Source organism: Clinocottus analis, unplaced genomic scaffold (assembly GCF_023055335.1).
Source record: "Clinocottus analis isolate CAN_PGR_092001 unplaced genomic scaffold, fCliAna1.0.p SCAF_12, whole genome shotgun sequence".
NCBI lineage: Eukaryota > Metazoa > Chordata > Actinopteri > Perciformes > Cottidae > Clinocottus > Clinocottus analis.
This window is the reverse complement of record NW_027175843.1, coordinates 4,075,001-4,099,352: the sequence shown is the minus strand read 5'-3', so window position 1 is coordinate 4,099,352 and position 24,352 is coordinate 4,075,001. Positions and strand designations below refer to the sequence as shown.

The 24,352-nt window shown below is 44.4% G+C and overlaps 3 protein-coding genes across 6 annotated transcripts in view; 2 read left to right on the top strand and 1 right to left on the bottom strand.

Moving 5' to 3' along the window:
• plekhm3 (pleckstrin homology domain containing, family M, member 3) overlaps positions 1-7,545 on the top strand; it is a 37,274-nt gene extending 29,729 nt beyond the window's left edge. For 3 of the 4 annotated variants that reach the window (XM_068573166.1, XM_068573165.1, XM_068573164.1), the window contains exon 8: positions 802-3,266. In XM_068573166.1, coding sequence (XP_068429267.1) covers positions 802-967 — 166 coding nt within the window. In that variant the 3' untranslated portion in view covers positions 968-3,266. Of the gene's footprint in view, positions 1-801; positions 3,267-7,489 lie in introns of those variants that run through there. The other variant, XM_068573167.1, reaches the window with a different exon arrangement.
• Positions 7,546-11,364: 3,819 nt separating this feature from the next.
• fzd5 (frizzled class receptor 5) lies at positions 11,365-15,960 on the top strand. The gene has a single exon (XM_068572869.1). It carries the CDS (start codon positions 12,228-12,230, stop codon positions 13,968-13,970), a length of 1,743 nt encoding a protein of 580 aa, XP_068428970.1. The 5' UTR covers positions 11,365-12,227; the 3' UTR covers positions 13,971-15,960.
• A 1,395-nt stretch (positions 15,961-17,355) lies between these two features.
• The window catches only part of ccnyl1 (cyclin Y-like 1), a 10,322-nt gene continuing 3,325 nt past the window's right edge, over positions 17,356-24,352 (bottom strand). The window contains exons 3-10 of the mRNA XM_068571776.1: positions 24,181-24,224; positions 23,953-24,053; positions 23,552-23,587; positions 23,413-23,464; positions 22,077-22,196; positions 21,241-21,407; positions 19,185-19,347; positions 17,356-19,038 (exon numbers count right to left, since the gene is read on the bottom strand). Coding sequence (XP_068427877.1) covers positions 18,922-19,038; positions 19,185-19,347; positions 21,241-21,407; positions 22,077-22,196; positions 23,413-23,464; positions 23,552-23,587; positions 23,953-24,053; positions 24,181-24,224 — 800 coding nt within the window. The 3' untranslated portion in view covers positions 17,356-18,921. The remainder of the gene's footprint in view (positions 19,039-19,184; positions 19,348-21,240; positions 21,408-22,076; positions 22,197-23,412; positions 23,465-23,551; positions 23,588-23,952; positions 24,054-24,180; positions 24,225-24,352) is intronic.

Genomic DNA, 24,352 nt, shown 5'->3' with positions numbered 1-24,352 from the left:
AGCCCCACACGGCAGGCTGTTGCAGTAAAACGGTTATTAGTGCGTGAATCTGTAATACGTCCACTCGTAGTTTTCGTTTTCAAAGGGTGATGTTTATTTTGTTTTTGTCGTGACAAAAGGAGGTCAGCAAATATTTTTCATTGACAAAATGCTTGAAAGATTACAGAAAATCACAAATGTAAATGATGTTTACTTTACTTTACAGGTTTTACAAATAATGTTTGTATCTTGTTGTGGGAAAAAGGTTTTGTCTACAATTTAGTTTTCTAAATAGTTCAATAGTTAACACCGGTATAAATCTGAAATTGTGACACAGTAAAAGTTGTATAGATTGCTTTAAAGTTTTGAAAAAGGGGAATATTGTTCTTCTTAACACTTTTTTTTCTCTACACTATTTTTCTTGAGGAATTCCCAAAGATAACTGTTTTTTTCTCTCGTACCTCCACGGTGAAAGAAGAATCAAAAAGGGACAAAGGTTTTGATGAGTCAGCGTTTTGACAACAGCAAAACTACAGTAAAACATCCTTTTTACAAACTCTGCTACTGCAGGAGTAACCTTGTTGGTTAATACTTTAAAAAAGACAAACCTTCTAAAAAAGTGTTTCCACTAAACATTAAAAAAAACGTCTTTTTTTTGACTGAAATTGAAAGATTTTTTTCTGAATCTTTCAACTTCAGCCTCCCTACTTCTAAGTCTTCCTTGTTTAAAACGGTTGTAGCGAGGAACCGTGACGTGCCGACAGTCTTCCCCTCGTCCGAGTGCCTCGACGCTGACCCGCGTGCTCTCCTGTGGCGTTGCAGGTGCGACGGCTGCGGCGCCGTGTTCCACGCCGAGTGCCGACAGAAAGCTCAGCCGTGTCCTCGCTGCGTGCGCAGAGAGCTGCACCACATGAGGCCGTCCTCCTTCTGGTCGCCCGACGACGACGACGGCCCCGGCTGCTTTCACCTGCCCTACCAGGACACCTGAGACTCACACACACACACACACGCACACACACACGCACACACACGAGCAGTAACAGTTGTGGCGCTGCCGGGCCGTGACGCTGGACAAAGTGCCTGTTTTTCTGAATCATGCGTGTCCACAGGACACACTCAGTGACGCGGGTCCAGAGCCTGGACGCATCGTCAGGTTTGTGTGTTTTATGTGCGCGTGTACCTGCTAACAACTGAAGAACTACCGCACCAGGCTGAACTCACTAGTATTTTGTACTCAAACGTCACACGTCAAGGCCGTCTTCATCCTTTTACCACGTCACCACTTTCACTTAATCCCAAATCACAGCTGTTAAACTCGAGACCTTCAAACTAACAGTCGGAACATTTCGGCTGGTTTATTCTAACTTCCGGGCACAAGTCCAGTGTTTAAACCTTCTGGAAAATGGACAGAAAATGATTAACAAGTTTAGCAATTGATTAATAATTGATCAAGTCGGGAGAACATTCTCTGGATCCAGCCTCTCAAATGTGAAGATTTGCTGTTTTGCTTCTTTGCTGCTCGACTGCTGGTCAAATGTGATCCTTTTGTTGTCTTTGTTTACAGATTAAATGACTGAAATTGAGTATTTCAGAATGAAACTGTCCCACTGTAGTCTTGATAGGCGGCTGCAAAAAGCTTCCTTCTCTCCAGAGGAGAGCAGTCAACTTTGATTAATGCCCGTTGCTATGAAATTACATGTGAAAATGTAGGTGCACATTTTTTCCATGTCTGTCTTGACACAGTCATCATATGCTTGAAATAATAATCCTCCTGTTCATAGTGGTAATTAAAAAGATCCCGGTCTAAATAAATTGCTATGCGAGTTGATATCCGGCTTTTAGCGGCTTAGTCACATCAAGTTGATATTTTTATCGTTTTAATATACAGTTTAATCCAAACATCTAACTCAACAAGTCAATCTAACTCGGCCGAAGCCTCACTTAGACTTGAAATAAACTCTGAAATATACTTTTGTTCAGAACGTGGACTGTGGAGTTGTGTCCCCCATCACTCGCAGAGCATCTCTTTAAAGGCCAGTATGGACCGGAGGAATGATTACAGCGAGAAAAGAAGTCCCAACATGTACATGAGGGTATGTGAGGATTCATTAAGATGTGAACTTGTCCTTTCATCAGTCTTCAGAGCATCAATAGAGGCTTCTCGACGCACCGCTGCAGCAGAGTCCATTATTCCACCGTCTGTACGCTCGCTTCGTTCTAGAGTTGTTATAATATCGTTTAAAACACTTCTCTGAAAGTCTGTGCGACCAAACACAAGAATGTGTTTCCTGTTTTTCGTGCGGTGATGCTCAAGAGGATTCAGATACTGGAGATGAAAAATATTTTTCAAATGTGAAATTTTCTTCTTCTTACATCCCAATCACCTGAATTTCTTTGGGTTTGGGACCGTTAGACGAAGAAGTTTAAAAAAAGAAAAACAACCTTGTGATCAGGATTTCACTATTTTCTGAAAAGAAAGTATCGATAATGACAAAAAACAGTTTGTTGAAGCCACGGTAAAGTTATTATTTACTCCAAAAATGTGGATCAACAGCAGGAAGTGGTTAATGCTGCAGGGACGTTTTCATAAAGTACATTTTCTCTCCAACCGGGACGACGCGTCGCAGATGATCTGAACAAATCCAAACACATTTTGGGTTCATTTGGGATGTAACTGGAGCCAATGAATTGGGATGTTTTACCCATTAATAATAACTATATAATATTACCAGTAGAACTTATACGTAATAGCTGTGATTGAAGTATGGAAATACTTCTTTTTGTTATCAGATCTCCTTTTACTTCACCTGAGTTACTTAACGTGTACATGTGGGATGAAAGATGACCTTTGAGTCACCGGTTTGAAAACAGTGTTATTTTAATGTAAAACTGCAAACGGACGTGGATTTTAAAAACAGGGACTCCGTCAGTCTGCGGGAGCACATTCTCTTCCTCCATCGGTCTCATTGTAAATGAACTGGTGGCAATAATCTACTGTAACGTATTCTTTCCTCGTCGCCTTTTCCCTTCCTCCTCTTCCTCCAATTCTACTTCCTGTTGTGCTTTATTCGTGCAGAATCGATCAAACACGATAGCAGCTTTAGCTTTTAGTCTCTCTATGCAACCTAGATGGCCTTTCTAACTCACTAAAAACACTTTTACTTTGACGTCGTCTTCATCCTGTTGTCAGGCAAACCCGAAAAACAAACATGTGTCAGGGTTTGAAGCTAATAAATCAGCTAACTGATGCCCAAAAATGAAAGGAAATCACACTTTTTTTTTGTTTTTTGAAAACGGCAAATATTTGCTTCAGGAGCTGTTATTTTTTCGCTTTGGTTTTATTTTGTTTCCAGTTTTGGGGTGGATTTCCAGAACTACATGTACAAGTACATGTTTAAAAATTAGTGCGGTGAGTTTTTTTCCAATCAGAAATTGAAAGCCTTCAGTCATGGATCCTCCCTTGGTCTTTTAAAGATGTACGACATGATTTTCTTTTGTCTGAACTTGTGATGATCTGATGGAAACGTAGCTGCTATTCCTTGCTGCTACTCGTTGTCTTTCTTGAGCAACGGAGCCGACAGACTGACTTTATTTGTGTTGTTTTTTTTTGTTGCTCGTCTGTCTTCATCCTGTTTTTTCCAAACTCGTTTGAGCCAAAAAAACACGTTAACTTTGAAGGGAATTCATGTGTTAATAATAATCTGCCTCATCGGCAGCAGGGTTATGCGTGAGTAGTAACTTTATAGATCAAACTGACAGTTATTCCTGTTTATGAAGCATGTTGGTACTGTAGACTGAAACTATAACCGAGTGTAGTTTAAAATACGCCAGGAAAAGTGCACTGATGTGTCGGTTGAGTCATTTCTTTTGTTTTTATTTGGCTGTGAAGGTCATACATGTGGTATTACAATTGTTATGTTTAAGTTATTTCTGACTGTGACTGCTGCATAAAAAAAAGAAGAAGAAGAAAGGGTTGCAAAGCCTTTTGTCGAAATTTGATAGATTTGACAGAATGTCTTTTGTTTTAAAATCATGTTTGTTTACGTACTACGGAGCCCGGCATGTTTCAGTTATTGTTCTAATTGTAGTTTTGGTAGATGGTTAAACATGAAACTAAATATGAGCAGTTTCACCTTCAAATTGACAGTTTTACATAACCTGCATAAACTCTGCATGTTTATTTATTTTTAAATATAGTTTTCTGGGTGGAATTTGCCCTTTTGGAGTTTGTTGTACACATATTAAGACATAAATCTAGACCTCATATGAAATATTGTAAGGCTCATTTGTCAGTAGTTGTTTGTTTTATAAGGTACGTCAAACTGAAGAAAATATCATATCGAACTATATCCATATATAGTGGGAAAAATACAGAATATCGATGCATATTCAAGAGTGTAAGTTAATAATAATAATATTTGAGTTATTCTAAATTACCTCCAAATACCGCTGGGCTCTGTAGTCTGCCTCTACGTTGTTACACTTGCCAACTTGTGCATCTGATCACTTTACAAACTTTTATTTATTTATTTGCTTGTTTTTTTGCACTATGTCCGTCTGTTCATTCCTGCAGGTTTGTGTTCAGTTGTTTGTTTTTTGATTGTTTTGTTTTTTGTAACTGTCCTTCCTCAAATATTGCCAATTTTCCTTTCCACCTGGATTTTGAATCGCAGATATGAAAATGTTGGACAACCTGTCATGAACGAGAGTTCACCTGTTGACCTAAAGCAGAGTCCAGTGAGCCGTGAGTCCGGGTTTCTGTTGCAGGCACAGTTCCATCACTGCAGTATGAAGAATATATTGTACAGTATTTAAGGAGAACAACTGCACTGACATTCTTCTCTCTTTTGCACTTTTTAAGTTATTAATCTTTTCTTTGTTTATCCTTTTTAATTGCAGCCAAACTTCTTATGCAAAAACAGGGAGTTGATTTCCTGATTTAATCCTCCTGTCTGGTTTTGTTTCAATTTGTCCGCTAGCCACTGATGCCAATAAAGACAAACTTCTTAATAGTAAACGGTGTTTTAATCCTTTGTGGAGAAACTTTTCTATCTTTTGCCTCGAGGACATTTGGGTTCGACTTCTTTTGTCTGAACTGGCCGATTGCGCTATGCTACGCTAGCTCCTGACGTTATACTGAATGTCTCCACCCGGCTTCACGGGAACGCTCTTCCTTCATTGTCTTCGGCCTCGATCACCAGCTGATGTGTAGCTTTAACTTCTATCTTTATCTTTTCAACCGGTTTTCAGTGCTGGTCGGACTTTTGGTGCATTCATGGTTTTTGAATAAAATGTCTCAACAACTAGATATTCATTGCCGTGAAGTACGCGCTTAAGCTAACGCTAAAACCCTCGGAAGGAAATAGTTTTGATACACGTCTGCGCTAATGGCTTTCCCATTAGCCTTAGCTAGCTGCTAGCGTACCAACACGGGTACTCGAATGGTAGTGAAGACTTTTTCATTCCACTGCTGTTTCATGAGGATAAACTATCCTCTGAAGAGGACTGTGCGGTATGATGGAAAACTCCCGAACGGCCACTAAATGGACCGTGTGGCGACATTGTTTTGTCAACTGCTGGTTCCCCGGAGTCAGGAACCGACTTCCAAACGGGCTCAAACTCCACTCAGATGCCGGAGGGGGGGGGGGGGGAGGGGGGGGGGGGGGGGGCGATGACAATGAATGAATCGGATGGCGGCTGGTTGTCAGCTTATGAGCTCAGCCTCGAACTCGGCACAAGGGGAAGAAAAACAGACTCATGTGAATAAAAGGTGCATGTAAACCTGCCCGACTGAATATGCATATTGTCTGAGCGAGAGAGAGAGAGAGAGAGAGCGAGCAGGGGGCTCGGAGGCTCGGAGGCTGAATCCTGTGCTCGTGATGTATGTCGCAGCAGCGGTCAAATTGAAGCTGAGTGTCGACCACGCTTAATTGTCATCGCCAATTAGTGCATTGTGGGACGCCCACAATGGATCAACTGTAGCGAGTAGAACGAAGTCCTTTGTGCTTCTCCAATGGCCCGCGGGCCAGTCAAGACTCATTTAGGGCCCGAACAACGACGGAGCAGAAATGCCAACGAAAATGAAAACAAAAGACAGTTTAAGGAGAACAGGAGGACGGAGGAGAGAACGAGAGAGGAGGGGGACAACGGTCACAGGGGAGCGAAGGACTGGGCCTCCGCTCTCCCAACATGAGAGGAGGGTGTATGGCTTTGACACACACACACACACACACACACACACACACACACAGCGCCTCCCCCCGCCCCCCTGACATTTAGCGAGCTGCTACACAAAAGCTGGCAGGGCCCCAGTGTTCCCAGTGACCCGGTTGTTCAGAGGCTCGTTTGGCCACGTCCGAGCTTTCAGCAGGTTTCAGTTGATTGTTCGTGTGCTTTTGTAAATGTTAAAGGGTAGACCCACTGGGGTTTGTTTTTTCTAACCTCCTCAAATCCTTATTAAAATCTGTTTGCGATTAAGATACCAAAAAAAAAAAAACGGAACAACTTCCTCATCAAACTTTAACACAGTCCAGCTCAGGGAATTCCTTGAAGGAAAACACAGGGTGTGTTTTTAAGTTTGCGGTGTGGGGGTCATACTTAGGACTTTTACAAAGACTGAGGTCACAAATCCAAATGCGCCCAGGAGAACCACAACAACGTGAACACGTTTGCGTAGCCGCCAACACAACTCTGTACAAATCAAGAAAATCTCACGATTACATGTTTTATTTGTTCATTTCTCTGTTCTCTCGTCAGTGGAACAGAGGAAATCCTTAAATCTTTTTAGATTTAGTGTACAAACAACATGTAGTCACATACTGTTGGCTCCTCTCTGTGTCATTAAACCCATAAATGACCAGAAATATTACCCAGACGTTTCATTCTCCTGCTCATATCAACAACTGCCTTGTCAGTCGGAGTGAAATGCTAAACAGTGGCTGGTTTTGTCTTCACTTTCCTCCGTTTTGTTATTTCTACATGAAAACGATCTCTAGTTGACGCCGTGGTCACAGTGCAGCGTGTCAATACAACCAGAAAGTAATCGACTTTATTTTGAAGTCTCTTTGGGACACAAGTGAGTTCATCGTGGGCTTCTTGATTTGAAGTTTTATCTGGATTTCTGAAGCCCAAATCAATGAGTAACAATTCAATCAGTTACCGGTTATGTGAATCTGTAGCATGTAGAGGAATATAAAAAATGACTGATTGGCTTTAAAATCAATGGACAGAATGGTGCCAGATCAATCTTATTACTGATGTAAAAATATACTTCAGCTTCACCTGCAGAAAAATGAAATGTAAAACAATAAACTAAAATCCAAATAGAACTGATAACTGTGAATGGTGGAAGAGAGATTCAATCAACTATAATTAGACATGTGTCACAATGCTATCAACAGAGAAAGTGTGTGTGTGTGTGTGTGTGTGTGTGTGTGTGTGTGTGTGTGTGTGTGTGTGTGTGTGTGTGTGTGTGTGTGTGTGTGTGTGTGTGTGTGTGTGTGTAAAACAGGACTGAGGCTTTGTGCAGACACCTGTAGAGCCGACAGGGAGGAGAAATGAACCCACAGAGGAACAGATGTTTCAAAAAGGCAGCAGGTTTTTTTTTTTTGCTGATGTTAAATTACACACACACACACACACACACACACACACACACACACACACACAGAGAGAGACAACAGACTAAATCTAATGACTAAAATGAGAGCAAAACGTATAACACAGCGACTTGGACTGAATCCAGATCAGGTGACGAACTTCTCCCTGACCTCCATGGAGAAAAAGTTACTGTAAAATAAAACGTTACTTCTGCGTCGCCCTTCGCCTCCTCGCAGCTCCAAAGCTCTTCTCAAGGTCGCAACTTGACGAACTGAAAATGGAATTTGGAGGTGAGCGTCAACAGCATGCAGAGAAAGTCCTTGAGGGCACAATAATCAATAACAATGTATCAGATGACAATGTGAAAGAGGTCAAAATTACACAATTTGAAGCTCGCTCTTCCCTTTTTGAACGGTCCGTCCCGCGACTTGACTGTTTTAGTTACTCTTACCGCTCGCAGAAGTGCTGTCCACAGCGAAAAAGCTCTAAAAACTGCAGATAGACAAAGTTAGCGGCTAGCTGGAGCATTTAGCAGGTACTGCTCACAGGAGGTGGTGGAGACCAAAAACAAAGCAAAAAGAAAGTAAATATTACGCCGCCTCTAAAAGTCGCCAAAAGTAGTGATTGCAGCTTCAAAGCATCCGAAGTGTGAAATAAAAGTGAAGTCACGCGATGTTTGTTCACTGTGATGGATCACTTCACTCAGACAAGTCTGTGCAGGATGCTTTGGAAAATCAAAAGTGTTGCATCTTTTCTAAAGTGAGCGGCCTGGAGGTGTGTGCAGACTGAACACAATGAGAAGTTCCGAGGCAGAACGACGACAATCGAATCAATAGAAAGCCGCGTGTGGACACAGATTGATCCGCCCGTGTGTTTCCTCCGGCAACGATAAAATAAAAGCATGAGGAAATACTTAAGGAAGGGATACTTTGGCTAAAAGACCATGAAAGTAAAAAAAATACCCGAAGCTGATTGAGTGCAAAGAGAAAAAAGAGTTTCCAGCTAACGCAATTCAATTCAGTATATTTTGTATAGCCCAAAATCACAAATACAAATTTGTGTCAGAGGGCTTGACAATCTTTACACATCGACATCGCTGTCCCAGAACCTCACATCGGATCTGGAAAACTGATCCGATGAAAAATGAAGATAATTTAAGCCATTTCACTGGGAAGAAAGAGAAGAAACAACAGAGGAGGATGCCTCTCCCCGGATGGATAGAAGCAATAGAGGCCATGTGTACAGAATGAACGCCCAGAATGAACAGGCAGGAACCGCTCCAGATATTTTTACGTTTCTCAAAATGTACATGAACTCCTGAAGTAAGAATTACTATTGAAAATCAGCATCAGAAATGATTTTAATCTCATCCTAATCTGCTCAAATCAATAAAGTAGGATGATGTTCAACACAACAAAATGAGTTCAAACTTTTTGCCCAGCGCCTTGTGCGTGTGTGTGTGTGTGTGTGTGTGTGTGTGTGTGTGTGTGTGTGTGTGTGTGTGCATTCCTATAATTCCATCTTTGTGAGGACCAGTGAGTGGTAGACTGTTAGATTGTGAGGACTGGTGTTAGATTGGTGTTTTAATCTCCTTCAAAGTGTTTGTTTGGGATAAAATGGGAAGTTTACAGGTTACAAAGTAATACACAAACGCAGCTCCTCACATGTAGAGACGCACACGCGTGTGTATGTTGTAGTGACCTGATCAGCAATTGATGCAAGCCTCCTTGTCCTCACCTGAAGCTAGGAAAACTACCACAAGTAATCAGGTGTGTGGGTGTGTGTGCCTGTGTGTGCGTGTGTGTGTGTGTGTGTGTGTGTGCACATGAGAGATTGATGCCGTCCAGGCTGAACTCCTCGCTGTTTGCTTTTATTTGTCAAAGTAACTTGAGTGAAGGTAAATCAGACTAAGAAAGACTTGTCTTGCCTGATATGTTGAGCGCACACACACACACACACACACACACACACACACACACACACACACACACACACACACACACACACACAACACACCCTCTGAGACCTTTGTCCCCCAGAGAGTGTTGTGACCTTTGCCCGACGTGGGACATGGCTCTGTGTGTGTGTGTGTGTGTGTGTGTGTGTGTGTGTGTGTGTGTGTGTGTGTGTGTGTGTGTGTGTGTGTGTGTGTGTGTGCGTGTGTGTAGCGTAAAGAGCAGCGTCAGACTACGATCATTTACTGAGCACCAGATTTTTACAATTGTTAGGGCGACTTCACTAAATCCGACCAATAAAATATTTAAAACTTCTGCGATAACAAAAGTCCCGGGTTGGAATAGAGTAACAAATAACTAAGCATTTAGCATTTAAATAACTTAGCATTTAGTTTGCTATGTGTTTGCACAGGTTGAGGTGCGTTGCATTAAAGTGCGTCAGTCATTCGCATCCTGACGTCTTCGGCGTAATCAGAGCCAACAGGAAATGAGAAAGAGACCGTTGGCGGATGTTAACGACCAACTGAAGTCTGTGAGAGGTCTGGGTGAGTGTATGCGAGCCCGCTGCTCTCGACACACACCTGGGCATGTTCCACGATATTAAAATGGAAAACAAGAGAAAAAAGATAGGACTGTAAAATGGAAATGGAAAGCCAGCCTGCAAGGAAATTACTGATGTTTACAATATTGTGAATTATTTAAAAATGCCACATAAATATACCGGCCACTAGTTAAACAACTATTTTATGTGTGTGTGTGTGTGTGTGTGTATAGCAGGGGGGGGGGGGGGGGGGGGATGAGGGGGCTGTGTCAGTGGGTGAAGAGATCTCATCCATCATCCTGATACCTTCAGGCTCTCCAGGTAAACTGCTGCCTCCTAATGCAGGAATAGCTACAACTCACTGAGGCGTTCAGGTGCAGTCGGTGGAGCACGTTTACGATTAGGACTGTGCCAAAAGCAGTTTTCGGGCTTCGCCAAGCTGCAGAATAAATGTAAAAACAGTAAAAGGAAATAAACTGGGAAGAACTTTGGGCAAACTTTGCCACTGTTGGATAGTTTTTAGTTGATTAGAAGATTAACGGAACGACGGCGTTGAAAGTAACCAGATCTTTAACGTATGTAAAAGTAATAAATACGACTTTAGAAAGAAATACTCTAAATCCTGCATATGGGATGATATTGGCATTTAATGTTACAGTTAGTTGACTAAAACAGATGGTTGAATAACTAATTAGTCAATCTGATGAAAATGAACAGCCCAGAAAGTTGAATCGTAGATAAATTGTGTATCAGGAAAATCTGTAGATGTAACATTAGAACATAAAATGTAAGTTTCATGGAAGTGTAGGTCTAACTTTGCAATTAAATATATATACAAGGACACCATTTTGTGTCAAAACATGTATTTTTTTTATTTTTCTTTATTTAGTTACATTTTATTCAGCTTTATTTGTTTTAATCCAGTGTCTTTGATGGCCATATTTCTTTTCTTCGGCTTGTATGAAACACTTTATACACAAACGTGCTAGAATTGTTGGTAAACACAGAGTAAAAAAATAACAGTCAGATATTAATAAGGTCTATACTGTTATCTCAGAGGTGTAGGTTTGAAGCGTGTCGTTATGAATCTTCTCCACTTTTGAGCACTTTGGAGTATACTTTTATACTTTTGCGCAGCATTAAATGAATGAAAGTATATCTAATTCATAGAAAAATGAGGTTTACAGAGCTGACGTTGAAAGTCCCACAAGGAAATCCTTGATCTTCCTTTTCACTTGAATACAACTCTGCGCGTTCACGGTCGACGTTGTCATTTCCGACGGCCCCTGAACGCAGCACGTGTGCGCGATGAGGAGGTGCCGCAGCTCCGGGCGGACTTTATTCCGTCCTGGGGCTCAGTGAAGGCTGCAGCCGCACGCTGCTGCACTAATAACACAGGAGAAGTTTTCTTTTCTTTTTGTGTAATCCAAAAGGACGCTTCGGATTATTCCTGCGTTTTATTTTATTTCCCTTCAGAAGCAGCGGAGATGGCGCGTGTGTAACTTTGAAAAGAAGAAGGAAAGAACTGTTCATGTTACTGAGGGAATAAACGTCAAGTGGATTTTACACACCGGATTCAAACAGAGGCTGGAGCTTTTCTTTTTCTTTCACGCTCACTTTAAAAACACTCAATAGTTTTTTTTTCACACTTTCTCGGACAGCTTCTTATTTTTTTTCTTTTAAAAAAAACAACGCATTTTCTAATTTTTCTTTTCGCCGACCTCTGGCTCTCACGATGAGACTTTTCCTCTCGCGCTTGCGACCTGTCGGGAACAACCAGGGCTTGTAAAAAAAATAATAATAATAAAAAAATAAACATGTTACAAGGCCGTTAAATTTATTGGCACGTGACCGCAGGAGATGAACTTTCTACGGAATGATCGCGGGAGCTCCGGTGAATGATTGACAGCGGAGGCTCGGCCTCGCGCTCTGTGCACCTTTACGGACAAAAAAGAAGAAAAAAAAAATCTGGATTCACCGCCAAAGAGCTCTACTTTTTTAGTTTAAGTCATTAGGAGGTGGAATGACTAGAATGACCCTGTGGTCCTGATCGATCCAGCAAAAAACTTTTCTGGGATGAACTGAAGCTGTTTCACCCTCTATTTCATTTTTGTTCTTGTTTCATTAACACTCAAAATTAATTATTCTAAAACATGTTCCACATGGCGTCTAACGTGCGGCATGGCCCGGTGTTCCCACGGCTCCTTGTGCTGCTGCTCTTCCGGTGTCCTGGTCTGGCGTCCGGGGCCTCCAAGGACCTGGTGTGCGAGCCCATAACGGTGCCCATGTGCCGGGGCATCGGCTACAACCTGACCTACATGCCCAACCAGTTCAACCACGACACCCAGGAGGAGGTGGGGCTGGAGGTGCACCAGTTCTGGCCCCTGGTCCGGATCCGCTGCTCCCCGGACCTGCTCTTCTTCCTGTGCAGCATGTACACCCCCATCTGCCTGCCGGACTACCGCAAGCCGCTGCCCCCCTGCCGGTCCGTGTGCGAACGGGCCAAGCGCGGCTGCTCCCCTCTGATGAGCCAGTACGGCTTCGAGTGGCCAGAGAGGATGAGCTGTGAGCAGCTGCCCCAGCTGGGCGACGAGACCCTGTGCATGGACCAGAACAGCAGCGAGGCCACCACCCTGGCACCGCCGTTCCCCAAGCCCACCTCGAAGGGCCGGACCAGACCGCCCATGCCCCCGCAGTGTGACAGGGAGTGCCGCTGCCGGGACCCTTTGGTCCCCATCAAGAGGGAGTCCCACACCCTGTACAGCCAGGTCCAGACGGGCCCGCTCTCCAACTGCGCCCAGCCCTGCCACCAGCCCTACTTCTCCGCCGACGAACGGGCCTTCACCACCTTCTGGGTGGGCCTCTGGTCCGTGCTGTGCTTCATCTCCACCCTGACCACCGTCGCCACCTTCCTCATTGACATGGAGCGCTTCAAGTACCCGGAGAGGCCCATCATCTTCCTGGCCGCCTGCTACCTCTTTGTGTCTTTGGGTTACATCATCCGGCTGGTGGCGGGCCACGAGCGGGTGGCATGCGGCTCCGGCGGCAGCGTCAGCGGCGACCAGCTGCACGTCCTCTACGACACCACCGGCCCCGCCCTCTGCACCTTGGTCTTCCTGCTGGTGTACTTCTTCGGCATGGCCAGCTCCATCTGGTGGGTGGTGCTGTCCTTCACCTGGTTCCTGGCCGCGGGGATGAAGTGGGGCAGCGAGGCCATCGCAGGGTACTCCCAGTACTTCCACCTCGCCGCCTGGCTCATCCCGAGCGTCAAGACCATCGCGGTCCTGGCCCTCAGCTCGGTGGACGGGGACCCCGTGGCCGGAATCTGCTACGTGGGGAACCAGAGTCTGGAGAACCTGAGGGGGTTCGTGCTCGCGCCCCTCGTGGTCTACCTCTTCACCGGCTCACTTTTCTTACTCGCCGGCTTCATCTCGCTCTTCCGCATCAGGAGCATCATCAAGCAGGGCGGCACCAAGACGGACAAACTGGAGCGGCTGATGATCCGCATCGGGCTCTTCACGGTGCTGTACACGGTCCCCGCCACCATCGTGGTGGCCTGCCTGGTCTACGAGCAGCACTACCGGCCCGGCTGGGAGCGAGCCCTGGCGTGCTCGTGCCCGTCGGAGCGCCAACGCTCGGGCGTGGGCCCGGACTACGCCGTCTTCATGCTCAAGTACCTGATGTGCTTGGTGGTGGGCATCACCTCGGGGGTCTGGATCTGGTCTGGGAAAACACTGGAGTCGTGGAAGAGGTTTGTGGCTCGATGCTGCCCCTGCTGGCCGCAGAAAGCCACCGCTCCACCCTCCATGTACAGCGAGGCCAGCAGCGCGTTGACCGGACACACTGGGACCGGGCTGACATCGGGGATCTACCATAAAGCTCCATCGCATATATGAAGGGGCCGGAGCGGTTAGGAGTTACCGGAACTTAATAATATAAAATGTTAGAGAGAGAGAGAGAGAGAGCGGACGTTTGAGCGCTCACAAAAACTTGACGATTGTGACAATACAAAAAAATAAAATACAAAGGACCAGCGTGAAAAGGTGAACATTTAAACAAACAACGTGGATAATTTAAACACGACAGAATATTTAAAAAGAGAGAAAAGTGACTCCCAACAAAAAGTTGAAAGTGCTTCTCTCAGCAGTCGAGCTGACGCAGCTGAGCAAACTGGACATTTACAAAAAAAAAAGAAAAAGAAAAGATGAGTCACATGGCTCTATGATGGAACCACACACACACACTTCTTCCTGTCTGTTTATCCTGAGCACTGAGAAAGAGAAGAAAAAAAACATATTTATTGATGTATATATTGTACAAAGTTGCTGTTAAAAAATAGAAAAGTGTATAATGTGATACGTCTAATTTGTAACCAACAGATGTCACAAGCTAAAGTGTCGGAGAAGCCGATCTCTGTCTGATTTGAGTTGTATGAACTTGTACATAAATGTGTCGTTTCATGTCAGTGTGTGATATCTGGTGTTTTATGTGATGTCCAACCGGCACCGGGCAGGTTCGGGCCCTTGGTTTGGGGAGTTTTATAACGGATGCTGTTATGGCCTCCAGCTCTGTAGTGAGTTGGGTTTAGAACTAGTGGCGTTTGTGCCTTGATCAGGTTAAAGCTGCAGGATGAAACTGAACTTGGCCTCTACCCCCATCTGCTGGCTGACGGTGGAGGTGCTCCCACCCTGAGAGATCAACGTTAGACTACAGACCCTCAGATCCATAAGATGTTGTAGCAAAACTCACAACAACTATGACTTACAGTCAAATAATGGCTACAATCAATTCTACTATTGGAATAGTTATTTATTCTGTTTTTGTTTTTTTTAATGATTTCTGTTTTGAGTGGACTCCCTGATACCAACTCAAGGACCTCAAAAATGTCCCTGGACCTCACTTTGTCCACCATCGCTCTTCTTTTCTAGTGATGTCATGCCATGGACTCTGGACAGTCAGTTTGCGGTCACAGACTGAAATATTTTTTTAAATAGGGAGTCGATTAATGGACAAGACGATCAACAAAGAAAAATAACAGGCATTTTAATACTTAATATTGAAGTCATGTCAAGTAGAAATGGCCAAAAAGAGTCGATTCAGCTTCAAAGGCAATAACTTGCTGCACTGCAGACTGAATATCTGTCCACTGTTGGCTGGAGGAAACTATTTAAAGACATCCACTTGGTGAAAATAAAATCAAACATATCATTTCATCCACTATGTCGCTTTAATACGTTCTTTTATTGGGACAATTTGACTTTAAATGTGAGTGACTTTGAAAACCAGGTTCAATTATTCCTTTAGATACTTTATCAGTTTTAAACTGTTGCTGACATTTCAAATTTAAATTCAATATTTGGTGTTTTTGAAGAATATCAACGTAGACATGAACATTTGTCATTATCTTTGACAACTTTTAGCAGCAACAAGCACTTTCGGAAGATGCTTTTTTTTGTTTTCTTCTTTTAAAATCACAATTGACAATATTCACAACTATCTGTTCTGTAAATCTGTCCATGGCTGTCTGTAACAACGCTCTGCAGAACCACACAGCAGGGATCTATGGTCCACTGTGGACTGTCAGAGGTCAATCAGAGGTCAAGTTCAGGGTTTCTTTTCTTTTTCTGTCTTTGAAAGAAACAAAGTATATAAAAAAAGAAAGTCCCCTCCCACCAGAAGACAGAAACGGGGTGAACATGAGGCATTAGTTGTTTTTCTGCTGCGTGTCGGTGATGTTTTCATCGAGTGCCGCTGGCCAGCTGTGTTGTTTAGACTACTGCACGTCTGCATGCTAGAGATCTTATTTATTAGGCCGAGTGAACGGGATTGTACGAGTGATGATGAATGCTGTTAAGTGTTGCTAAAACTGAATTTTTTTGTGTGTGTCTCTGTAAATCTGCTCTCATATTGATTTGAGTTCCTGAAACGATATGAAAAAAAACAATGTTGTAGATTTCTATTCATATTGTGAAATTAAAAACAGAGGCGCTGTGAACTCGAGATCAACTCGGTGTGTTTCTGTATGATACGTGTCGTATGTTTTTTCTTCAATACTTTTAATGGGTTCAGGAGCGCAAGAACGCAGATGTGCGGGCCAGTCGGTTGCTGTATTTGAACACTGGAATTCGTGGCAATATTCTACCAGAAGAAATTAATAATTGCTTAATAACTTGGCTGCACAGTCAAAGAGAGCTTCAGGTAGAATCTCTCCACAGAGAGAAGGCTTAACTGTTTCCTGGCGTCCATTTAAATGTCTGGAGATACATTACTACGTATATCCTGTGCTAGGCCACTAAGCAGAGCTGGGAAAAAATAGGTCTACATTTAATAAATAAATAAAATCTCACTCACTTCCATCAGGCTGCGGTTTTCCCGCCGCCCGTGTGACGTCACACCGGTGGTCGCCCGCTGGCGTCACCGCCCTCCATCTTTGAAGCGGTCGCCACGCAGAACAGAATCCAATGAAACGCTCTCACGCCCCTTATGTACGTCTACAAGCGGTACATTCATTCAGGAATCAATCAAGGATGGATCAATTGTTTTAGATATGTAGACGGATGATAATGATGATGATGATGTCATGTTTTTGGTTAATCCTCACATTAAAGCAAAGAAAAACACTTCAGAAGATCAAATAAGGTCACACCGAACTCTGCAGCAGCACTCAAAAGAATGATCTGAATGAGGTATCAGAGTCCAAAACTGTGTTCAGCTCCAAACTTATTATATTCCTACTGTAATGTCAGTAGATTAATAAATGTAGAAACCATTAGCATGGAGCTACGCTGTAAAATGACATCTGACTAAATCCTAATGATTGTGTCAAAATAAAAACAATAAAATGACTCAAAAGGAGCATAAGAATTTCTGCAATTTCCATTTACTTTTATCTGACTGAAAACATCAATACGTGACTAACGTGTGTGTGTGCGTGTGTGTGTGTGTGTGGGGGGGGGGGGGGGGGTCTAGGGTTTCTTTGCATTCTGATTGGTGTCGTTTGGTGATGTTAGCATCAGGACCGCTGAAAAGGTCGACGCTCATCCAGGAGGTTCTTCAGCTGAAGGAAGACAGTGATCCTGACGCAGCTCGCCTCATAATCAGTTTAGTTAGGAGATGATAAACCATAATAATGCCATTATCTGTATGAAATATTAATTTTTGATGTTACATTTCACGAAAGTATTTTCACTTAATGAGGTTTCCGAACACAACACCACCACCACGTATAGATTTCCTTAAAAAGGCCACAGATCATACACACATGTCTTTTGTTATACATGATTAGTGTTTATTTAAAATACTTTTTTTGTTGTTCAATTAAAAACAAGACAGATTTCACAGCTAAGTAGCCTACATAGTAAGCAAAGGGAGGGGAGGATCCGCCAGTCTCTCTTATTCCTCCTGGATGTAGATGTCGTTTGTTCGAAAGCTCTGGTCGGGGGCGGGGGGGTAAACCGTCAACGGGCTCTTTGAGGGTCGGGGTGACAAGACTTCAAGGGGCAAAAATACTGAGGGGGGGCGGAGGGGGCAACCTACATCCTGTCACTACGCCAGCCTAACTGCTGCCGCTCCCAAGCAATACTGATCCAGAATCTGTGAATATCTTTTGGAGCACCCGACGTGGCTCTGGAGAGTGAAACTGACCCCAGACATGCGCTCAGGACTCCCAGACTGAAGGTGTGACACTTCCAGTGGACCCTGACATGCCGTGTGCTCCATCGATGTGTCCATAACTTACTGCATCTGAATCCAATAACACTGGAATTAACGTGTGGTAAACGTGTTTTTTTGTGTGTGTCTTTTTCTACTTTTGTATTCCATTCGATCAGCGTATAAAAAAATATGTAGAATTTTATATTTTCTTATAGCCGACAGATCCCACGAGAGAGACCGAAACCAACATTGGAGCCGTCTGACGTCGTTAGTGTATTGAGACCTTTTGTTTAGCAGAAACTGTCACAATACATCAATGAGCCTCATTGTTGCACTGGGAGACAAGTTCCATCACTACTTTGAACACACACCGTAGTAGCAGTAGTAGTAGTAGTAGTAGTAGCAGTATTAGTGCATTGTACACTGTTTATTTAAAGCTGATCCTCACTAGAAGCACCAAATGTGTATTAGTCTTGCAAAGAAACTTTGAATTTAGAAGGTGTGGGCTTGTATTGTTGGATTAGACATCCATATAAAAAGATGGCAAATTCTCCCACTGACCCGAACTTTTGGAGGTCGGCGTTGAACCGTAACCACCTCCAGGTTTTTGTAACTTGTAGGTCGATGACAAACTACAGGAAAGTCACGAGACAGACTCGGCTAGACGGATGAGCCGAGTTAAATATTGATGTCTTCAGTGCAAACCAGTGATGCCACAGTCACGGTCGAGAAGTCAGAAAGTACCGACTGACATTGTTGGTTTTGGTCGTCTCGTGGAATTTGTTGCCATGAAAACTATAGAAAGACGCGAGGCTGCACAGGATGATTCAAATACTTTTTTTGGGGGGAGGGATTACAATTTTTCTGAAAATACCCCTCAGAGATAACTGCAGAAGAGCAACTCCTCGCGGACACTTGCTCCAGGAAATAAGGGAGTACGAAATAAATAAAGGATTTGTAAAAAAAAAAAATAATAAGAAGAAGAAAAGAAAGAGTTGTGTGGCGGCGTTTCCGATGTAGCTCAACGGTCGTGACGCCAATTACCATCTGGGCAGCGCAGTGGCGGTTGAAAACTGAATCGTGCCCGACGACTGCTGCGTTTAAGCTCGCAAGTTGGCTGCATGTGTCCGGGGAAAGGGGTGGAGGGGGGTCCAGGCTGTGGAGCGAGCTGGGCTTTACGGGCCGCGGTCTGGCCTATGACAGCACGGCGTTGGTGCGCCGTATACCTATCAGGTTGTCGGCGCTGATGGATCGCCGCATCGCTGACCGGCTCAGGTCCTTGTACTTGTCTTCGCATAGTCTGGAAATGGCCTGCGGGGACAGAAACACACAAGTCGCCGAGACGATCAAGACCTCTGCACCACCAGAAATATGCTGAACGCGCTTCGTGAGCGGCGGGAAAAGGCCAACATCGCAGGGACAAGCAGAGAGGAACGGGGGAATGGGGCGGGGCTCACCTCGAGTTTTTGGGCGCGTTGGTTGTTGAGAGGCTCCAGGGGGAAGTTGAGGTTGTTGTCGTCGGCCAGCTGCCGCAGATCAAAGTAGTACTTGGCGTAGACACTGGCTGGCACGTTGATATTAAACTGGAGCAGCTCCAGGAAGTGGCGCTCCATCTCGTTCCTGGCGGGTGGAGAGGACACCTGAGGGTTACCGAGACGCCCTGCCGGAACTTTAGCCGACGGCGAGCGTCCGCAGTGGACGACAGCGAGGGCGACACACCGCCTCAGAAGACGCACAGCCATGCTTTGTGGCGGCGAGTCGCCAAATCCATAGGAGCGGGTACAGTACATGTTGTAAAATGTATTTGACAGTTTAATAGGATACAATAATACTTAATAAAACACAAAAGCCATGATCACATCCCATTAGATCCCTGTGGGACGTGACACATGAGTGCATCACGCCGACTATGAACCTGTTCAGGCTGCTCACAACTTTAGGGAGAAAACAAAAAAAAAGAGACACAATGAGCTTTTCAATAGAAGAAAATATTTTGCTCACGCTGTGAAAGTCAGCGGGAGGAACTTGTGTAGAGATCACAAACACAAACGGACACACAGGCAATCAGACATGCATCAGACGAGCACCCATCTTTTTCCCAGACTACGAGCGACATCGGCCGTCATCGAGCTCAGCATCCTCGCAAAGAGCCGAGGGGAGGTGGTCGCCAAGGAGACGGCATCTAGGATGCTTTGTTGGTCAGCAAAGGTGGTGAGCAGCGAGCGCGAGTGTGCGTGTGATGTCTGGTCTCCCGGGGCAACTAATGGAGTGGGCGAGAGCCGGGGGCCATTATGTAGAAGCAGTGAGAGCACTTGAGAAACCCTCCCTTGCTCGTTCTCCCCCGTCCGTCTCTCTCTCTCTCTCCCTCTCTACCCCTTCTTCCCATCAGTCCATCCGGACCCGAGCAGGCTCACAAAGACACTTCAATGACGGCAATGAAAAACCGAGCAGAGAGTGCGGGTCAGACATATATATGAAAGGAGAGAGAGAGAGAGAGAGAGAGAGAGAGAGAGAGAGAGAGAGAGAGAGAGAGAGAGAGAGAGAGAGAGAGAGAGAGAGAGAAATGGGGGCCCACAGACATGCAGGTGATGCACGCACCTTTCCAAGTCACAAAAAAACAGGAGGCACTTTCAACCTCTTCCACACTCTCTCACACACACACACACACACACACACACACACACACACACACACACACACAAGCAATCATAGGAAATAAAGCCAGGGCGCTCCGAGTGCAGCCTCTTCACCGGCTTATAGCCCCGAACGACAGCAGAGAGGCTCCAGCCTCATCAACCCCGGCGCTGCTCTTCTTCCATCTCCATCTTTGTTTCCATGTTGTGTTTTTATGGTGAGGGACGAGCAATATGTCGTGGCCAGAATAAGAACCACGCTGCATTTGTTGAAATCTCCCTTTTTGTATAAAAATTTTAAAAAAAAGACAAATCTGCAGCTCAGAAAACTAAATCGGCAGCCATGTGTCGGATTAATTTGAGACATCGGCCTCGACAAAAATCTATCGGCCATCGTTTTCCTTTTGCTGTATTAATGAAATGACCTGACAACAATTATGAACCAAACAAGCTGGAGAAATGTGAAGGTACGCTGTTACTAGCGTTGTCTCCAAATGCACGATTCCATTCAAACTTGCATTGACGGCTGTGTCGTTGTGAGACCATCGAGTCTCGATTCATTGAGACTGACAGATCCCTTTATACCTGGACTTTACATTATTTGATTTAAATATTTTAATGATTGACATAAAATGTAATACACTTATTTCACCAGTCAACTGGGAACAACTGGTTAAACAACAAAAGGAAAAGCCGCTTGATGAAAGAGGGGTGCTTTACGAGCAAAAGGCCAGCGGATGCTGTTCTCAAGTCAAATCAAGCCGACACGTCTGCCTTGAGCTTCGTGTCGACGGCGTGAAGTCATGTGACTGAACGACACATCAGGGATTCAACATGGTTTTTTTGGTGGGAGTGGGGGTGGGATAAAAACCGAACTCACATGTCCTCCACAGCGATGTCTTTCAGGATCTGGCAGTAGTCGACGTTCCACACAGCCTGGTCGTCCCAGACTTTGGAAGCCAACAGGATGGCCCCCAGGGCGATGCGCTTCCAGTTGGCGGGGCAGATATCCAGCTCGGCGTAGGTCAGCAGGCGCTCCAAGTACACCTTGAGTCAGGGGAAGGTTTACACTTTAAAGTTTTAACGCGTGGGAGACGACAAGGTTTTGGCATTTGAGCTCTTAATAATTCCTTTATTGGTTCCCTGAACGCTGCCGGGGAGAACATGCAGGTGAGCGCTGGGTTCTAGCAGAGTCCCCTCTACTCGTGTTCAGAGGTAAAAAACAGTCAACTGTGTTATACCCACTACGTCACAAAAGTTGGATGTAGTGGGAACACCTTTGAGGACGATAGTCGTTTTACTTTGCTCTTTCCTCGTTGCGCTGTAAAAGCAAAGCCGCTCAGTCTTTTACAGTAAAATGTCTGATGAGATGCTTGAGATGGTCTCTGGTGGAGAGACGGGGATGTGGCATCAGGTGACACTTGTCAATGACACTTGTCAAGTGTCATTTCTTGACTGGATCAGTTTGTGGCAGTTTACTGCCCTCTGGTGGCGGGTTTATGGTAATACCACGTTGTTTTAATTACACACGGGGGAAACAACTTTGCTTCTGCATTCTTCTGCATTTTTCTTCTGAGAACCACTGGACTACAGTGTCTAACGTAGCTGTCGTCGGTGTTCCACGAATTTGTCTCTCAACTACAAGCCTCCATTAAACTCAGTGATAATATCACTACTCTACAAAACAAACCGGGCGTGTGAAAGGGACAGACTTACCAGAGTGACGATTGCACACTCTGCAGTGAGCTGTGCGGCGCTGAAGAGCGTTCGGACGAAGCGGTAGATCAGTTTGTGTTCTGGGTCCACGTGGGCGTAGTCATCTGGCACCGGCTCTCTCTGCAGGGGACAAACGGTTCACACGTCTCAAGGAAGCCAGGAGGCTGCGAGGCGATCGCGCCATCGAGACAGAGTCAACGCTTTATTCTTGGAAATAAAAGCCAACTTGGTATAAATAGACACAAAATCGAGAAAAAAAATAGACGCAAACAACAGGTCCGAGGCAACAGCTTCGTCTTTGCGGGTATAAATAGGAGTGATATGTGAGAACGACGCCGCTTTTGGTGTGAAAACCCATTAACACCATCGTCGCCCGGCAAACCCGTCGACCTTCTTTCAGCGTCCCTGCCATGTCTATTTAAATGACACACATGCAAGTGTGTTCCATGTTCTCATAGGGGACCAACTCAGTTTGTTTTGCCCTTTTATTGGAGTCTCCTTTTGTTTGTTTTCTCATACGTGTGTTCTCTTTCTTTTCTATCTGTGATCTCCTGCTTTGAAATAATTTAAAGCCAAATTCTCCCTGAACACCTAAGAGCAACACAGCCACTGAACTCTTTAAAAACTGGACTAAAACCCTTTTTATTCAGGAAGGCATTTTTGACTTTGGTTTTAAATCATTGTTAGCTATACATTTTTTGTATTATGGTTTGCTTTAACTATGTTTTTATTAGTTTTACTATATATTGGCTCTGTGGCACTGAGATTCTTTTGAAAGAAAAGTGCGTTAAAAATAAAATGCATTATTATTATTAATTTGAAGCTGGAAATAACAGTTTTGGGGAAGATTGTTGTTTTTTTTAATGGAAAGTGGAAAATGCTCGCTGCTTCATGCGTTTACTTTTGGTCGGATCAGAGGCAAGCGCTTCCAGTGATTCATGTAAAACAATCCTGTTTACTAGGAAAGCCACAGGAGGCTGGCAGCTTGGCCCCAATCTGCACACCAGAGGTGTCGAGTACAGCGCTGACGCTACCCGCAGAGTCGCCACGGCCACATTTCTGGCAAATACTGCAGGTTGAAAAAAATACCCTTTCCTTTAATAAAGAAGGTCACGTTTACGCTTGCTAAAAAGCTGACATTAAGCAGGGTTTGTTCCATCGGATTGTAACGAGATGCAATGTGCTTATTGCACATTTATTATGCAGCAGAGTTGGTTTCAATTGAGGAAAAATCTTTAAGGGGCACTTTTTGTCCTCATCTCTCACAAGAAAGCCAGAAAAGTCTGTTTCAGATTCAACATTCACGTCTTGCCGAGTGACTCGCTGACATACTCACTGATAAGGGGTGCAACTTCTCATCAAAGATGTCCAGTGACTTGCCTGAGTCCCTGAGGAACACACGGACACGTCTGTCAACACACGCTCATGCTTTTACAGATGAAGTGATGGAGATCGTATAGAGCGCGCACACCTACCTGTTTTTGATGTGGTAGTATATTGCTAACGTGACACTGGAGAAAGAAAGAAAAGAGAGGGACAATGAAAATGGTGTTCTCGGTTTTGCCATTGTAAGATTCTCTAAACATGTGTGTGTATTTATGTATCACAACAAAACATCTGCAGGAAGGCTCTATTTAAACACACTGAGATAATCCCGATGAAATCTGTTTCTCCAAATTCATAGAAACGTCCTCACAGAGGACTGCTCTAAATTAGGCATGAGAGCATCTGCTTTAGTCACGCACCCATTAAGTATTACTCGAGGATTACCACGCTGTGATGCAACAAGATTTTGTCATGCGAAATAAGCGATTTTTGGACAACACGGCCGTGTGTGTGTGTGTGTGTGCGTTTTCTGTGTGTGAAATTCCCCCACCATTTGATTGTGCTTTTGAGGTTTGGCTGGCTGACGGTGTTGTCGTCTATGAAGATCGTGGAGCAGGAGCTGTATTTCTTCGACAGGGGACCGGGCGATACCTTGAGAAGTAGGAAGTGCCACAAACAACAACTTGAACTCATCAGACCAACAGCTAGCAACGGTGGCTGAATAGTTCAATCAATTCAACGAAGCAGAGGATCAACATACAGATTTTGTGACACTTACATGGCTGATATGATTTATGTGGTTGCTTTTCCTCTTGTCTCGAACTGTAACAAGAAGAGAAATATTTAACAAAGCCGGGTTGTGAAGCCAGTATCAGCGTTCAGATTCTGCATCTTGTAAAGAATCAAATGCGGTGTAGCACTGTACTTTTGATAACAAGGCAAATTAAAGA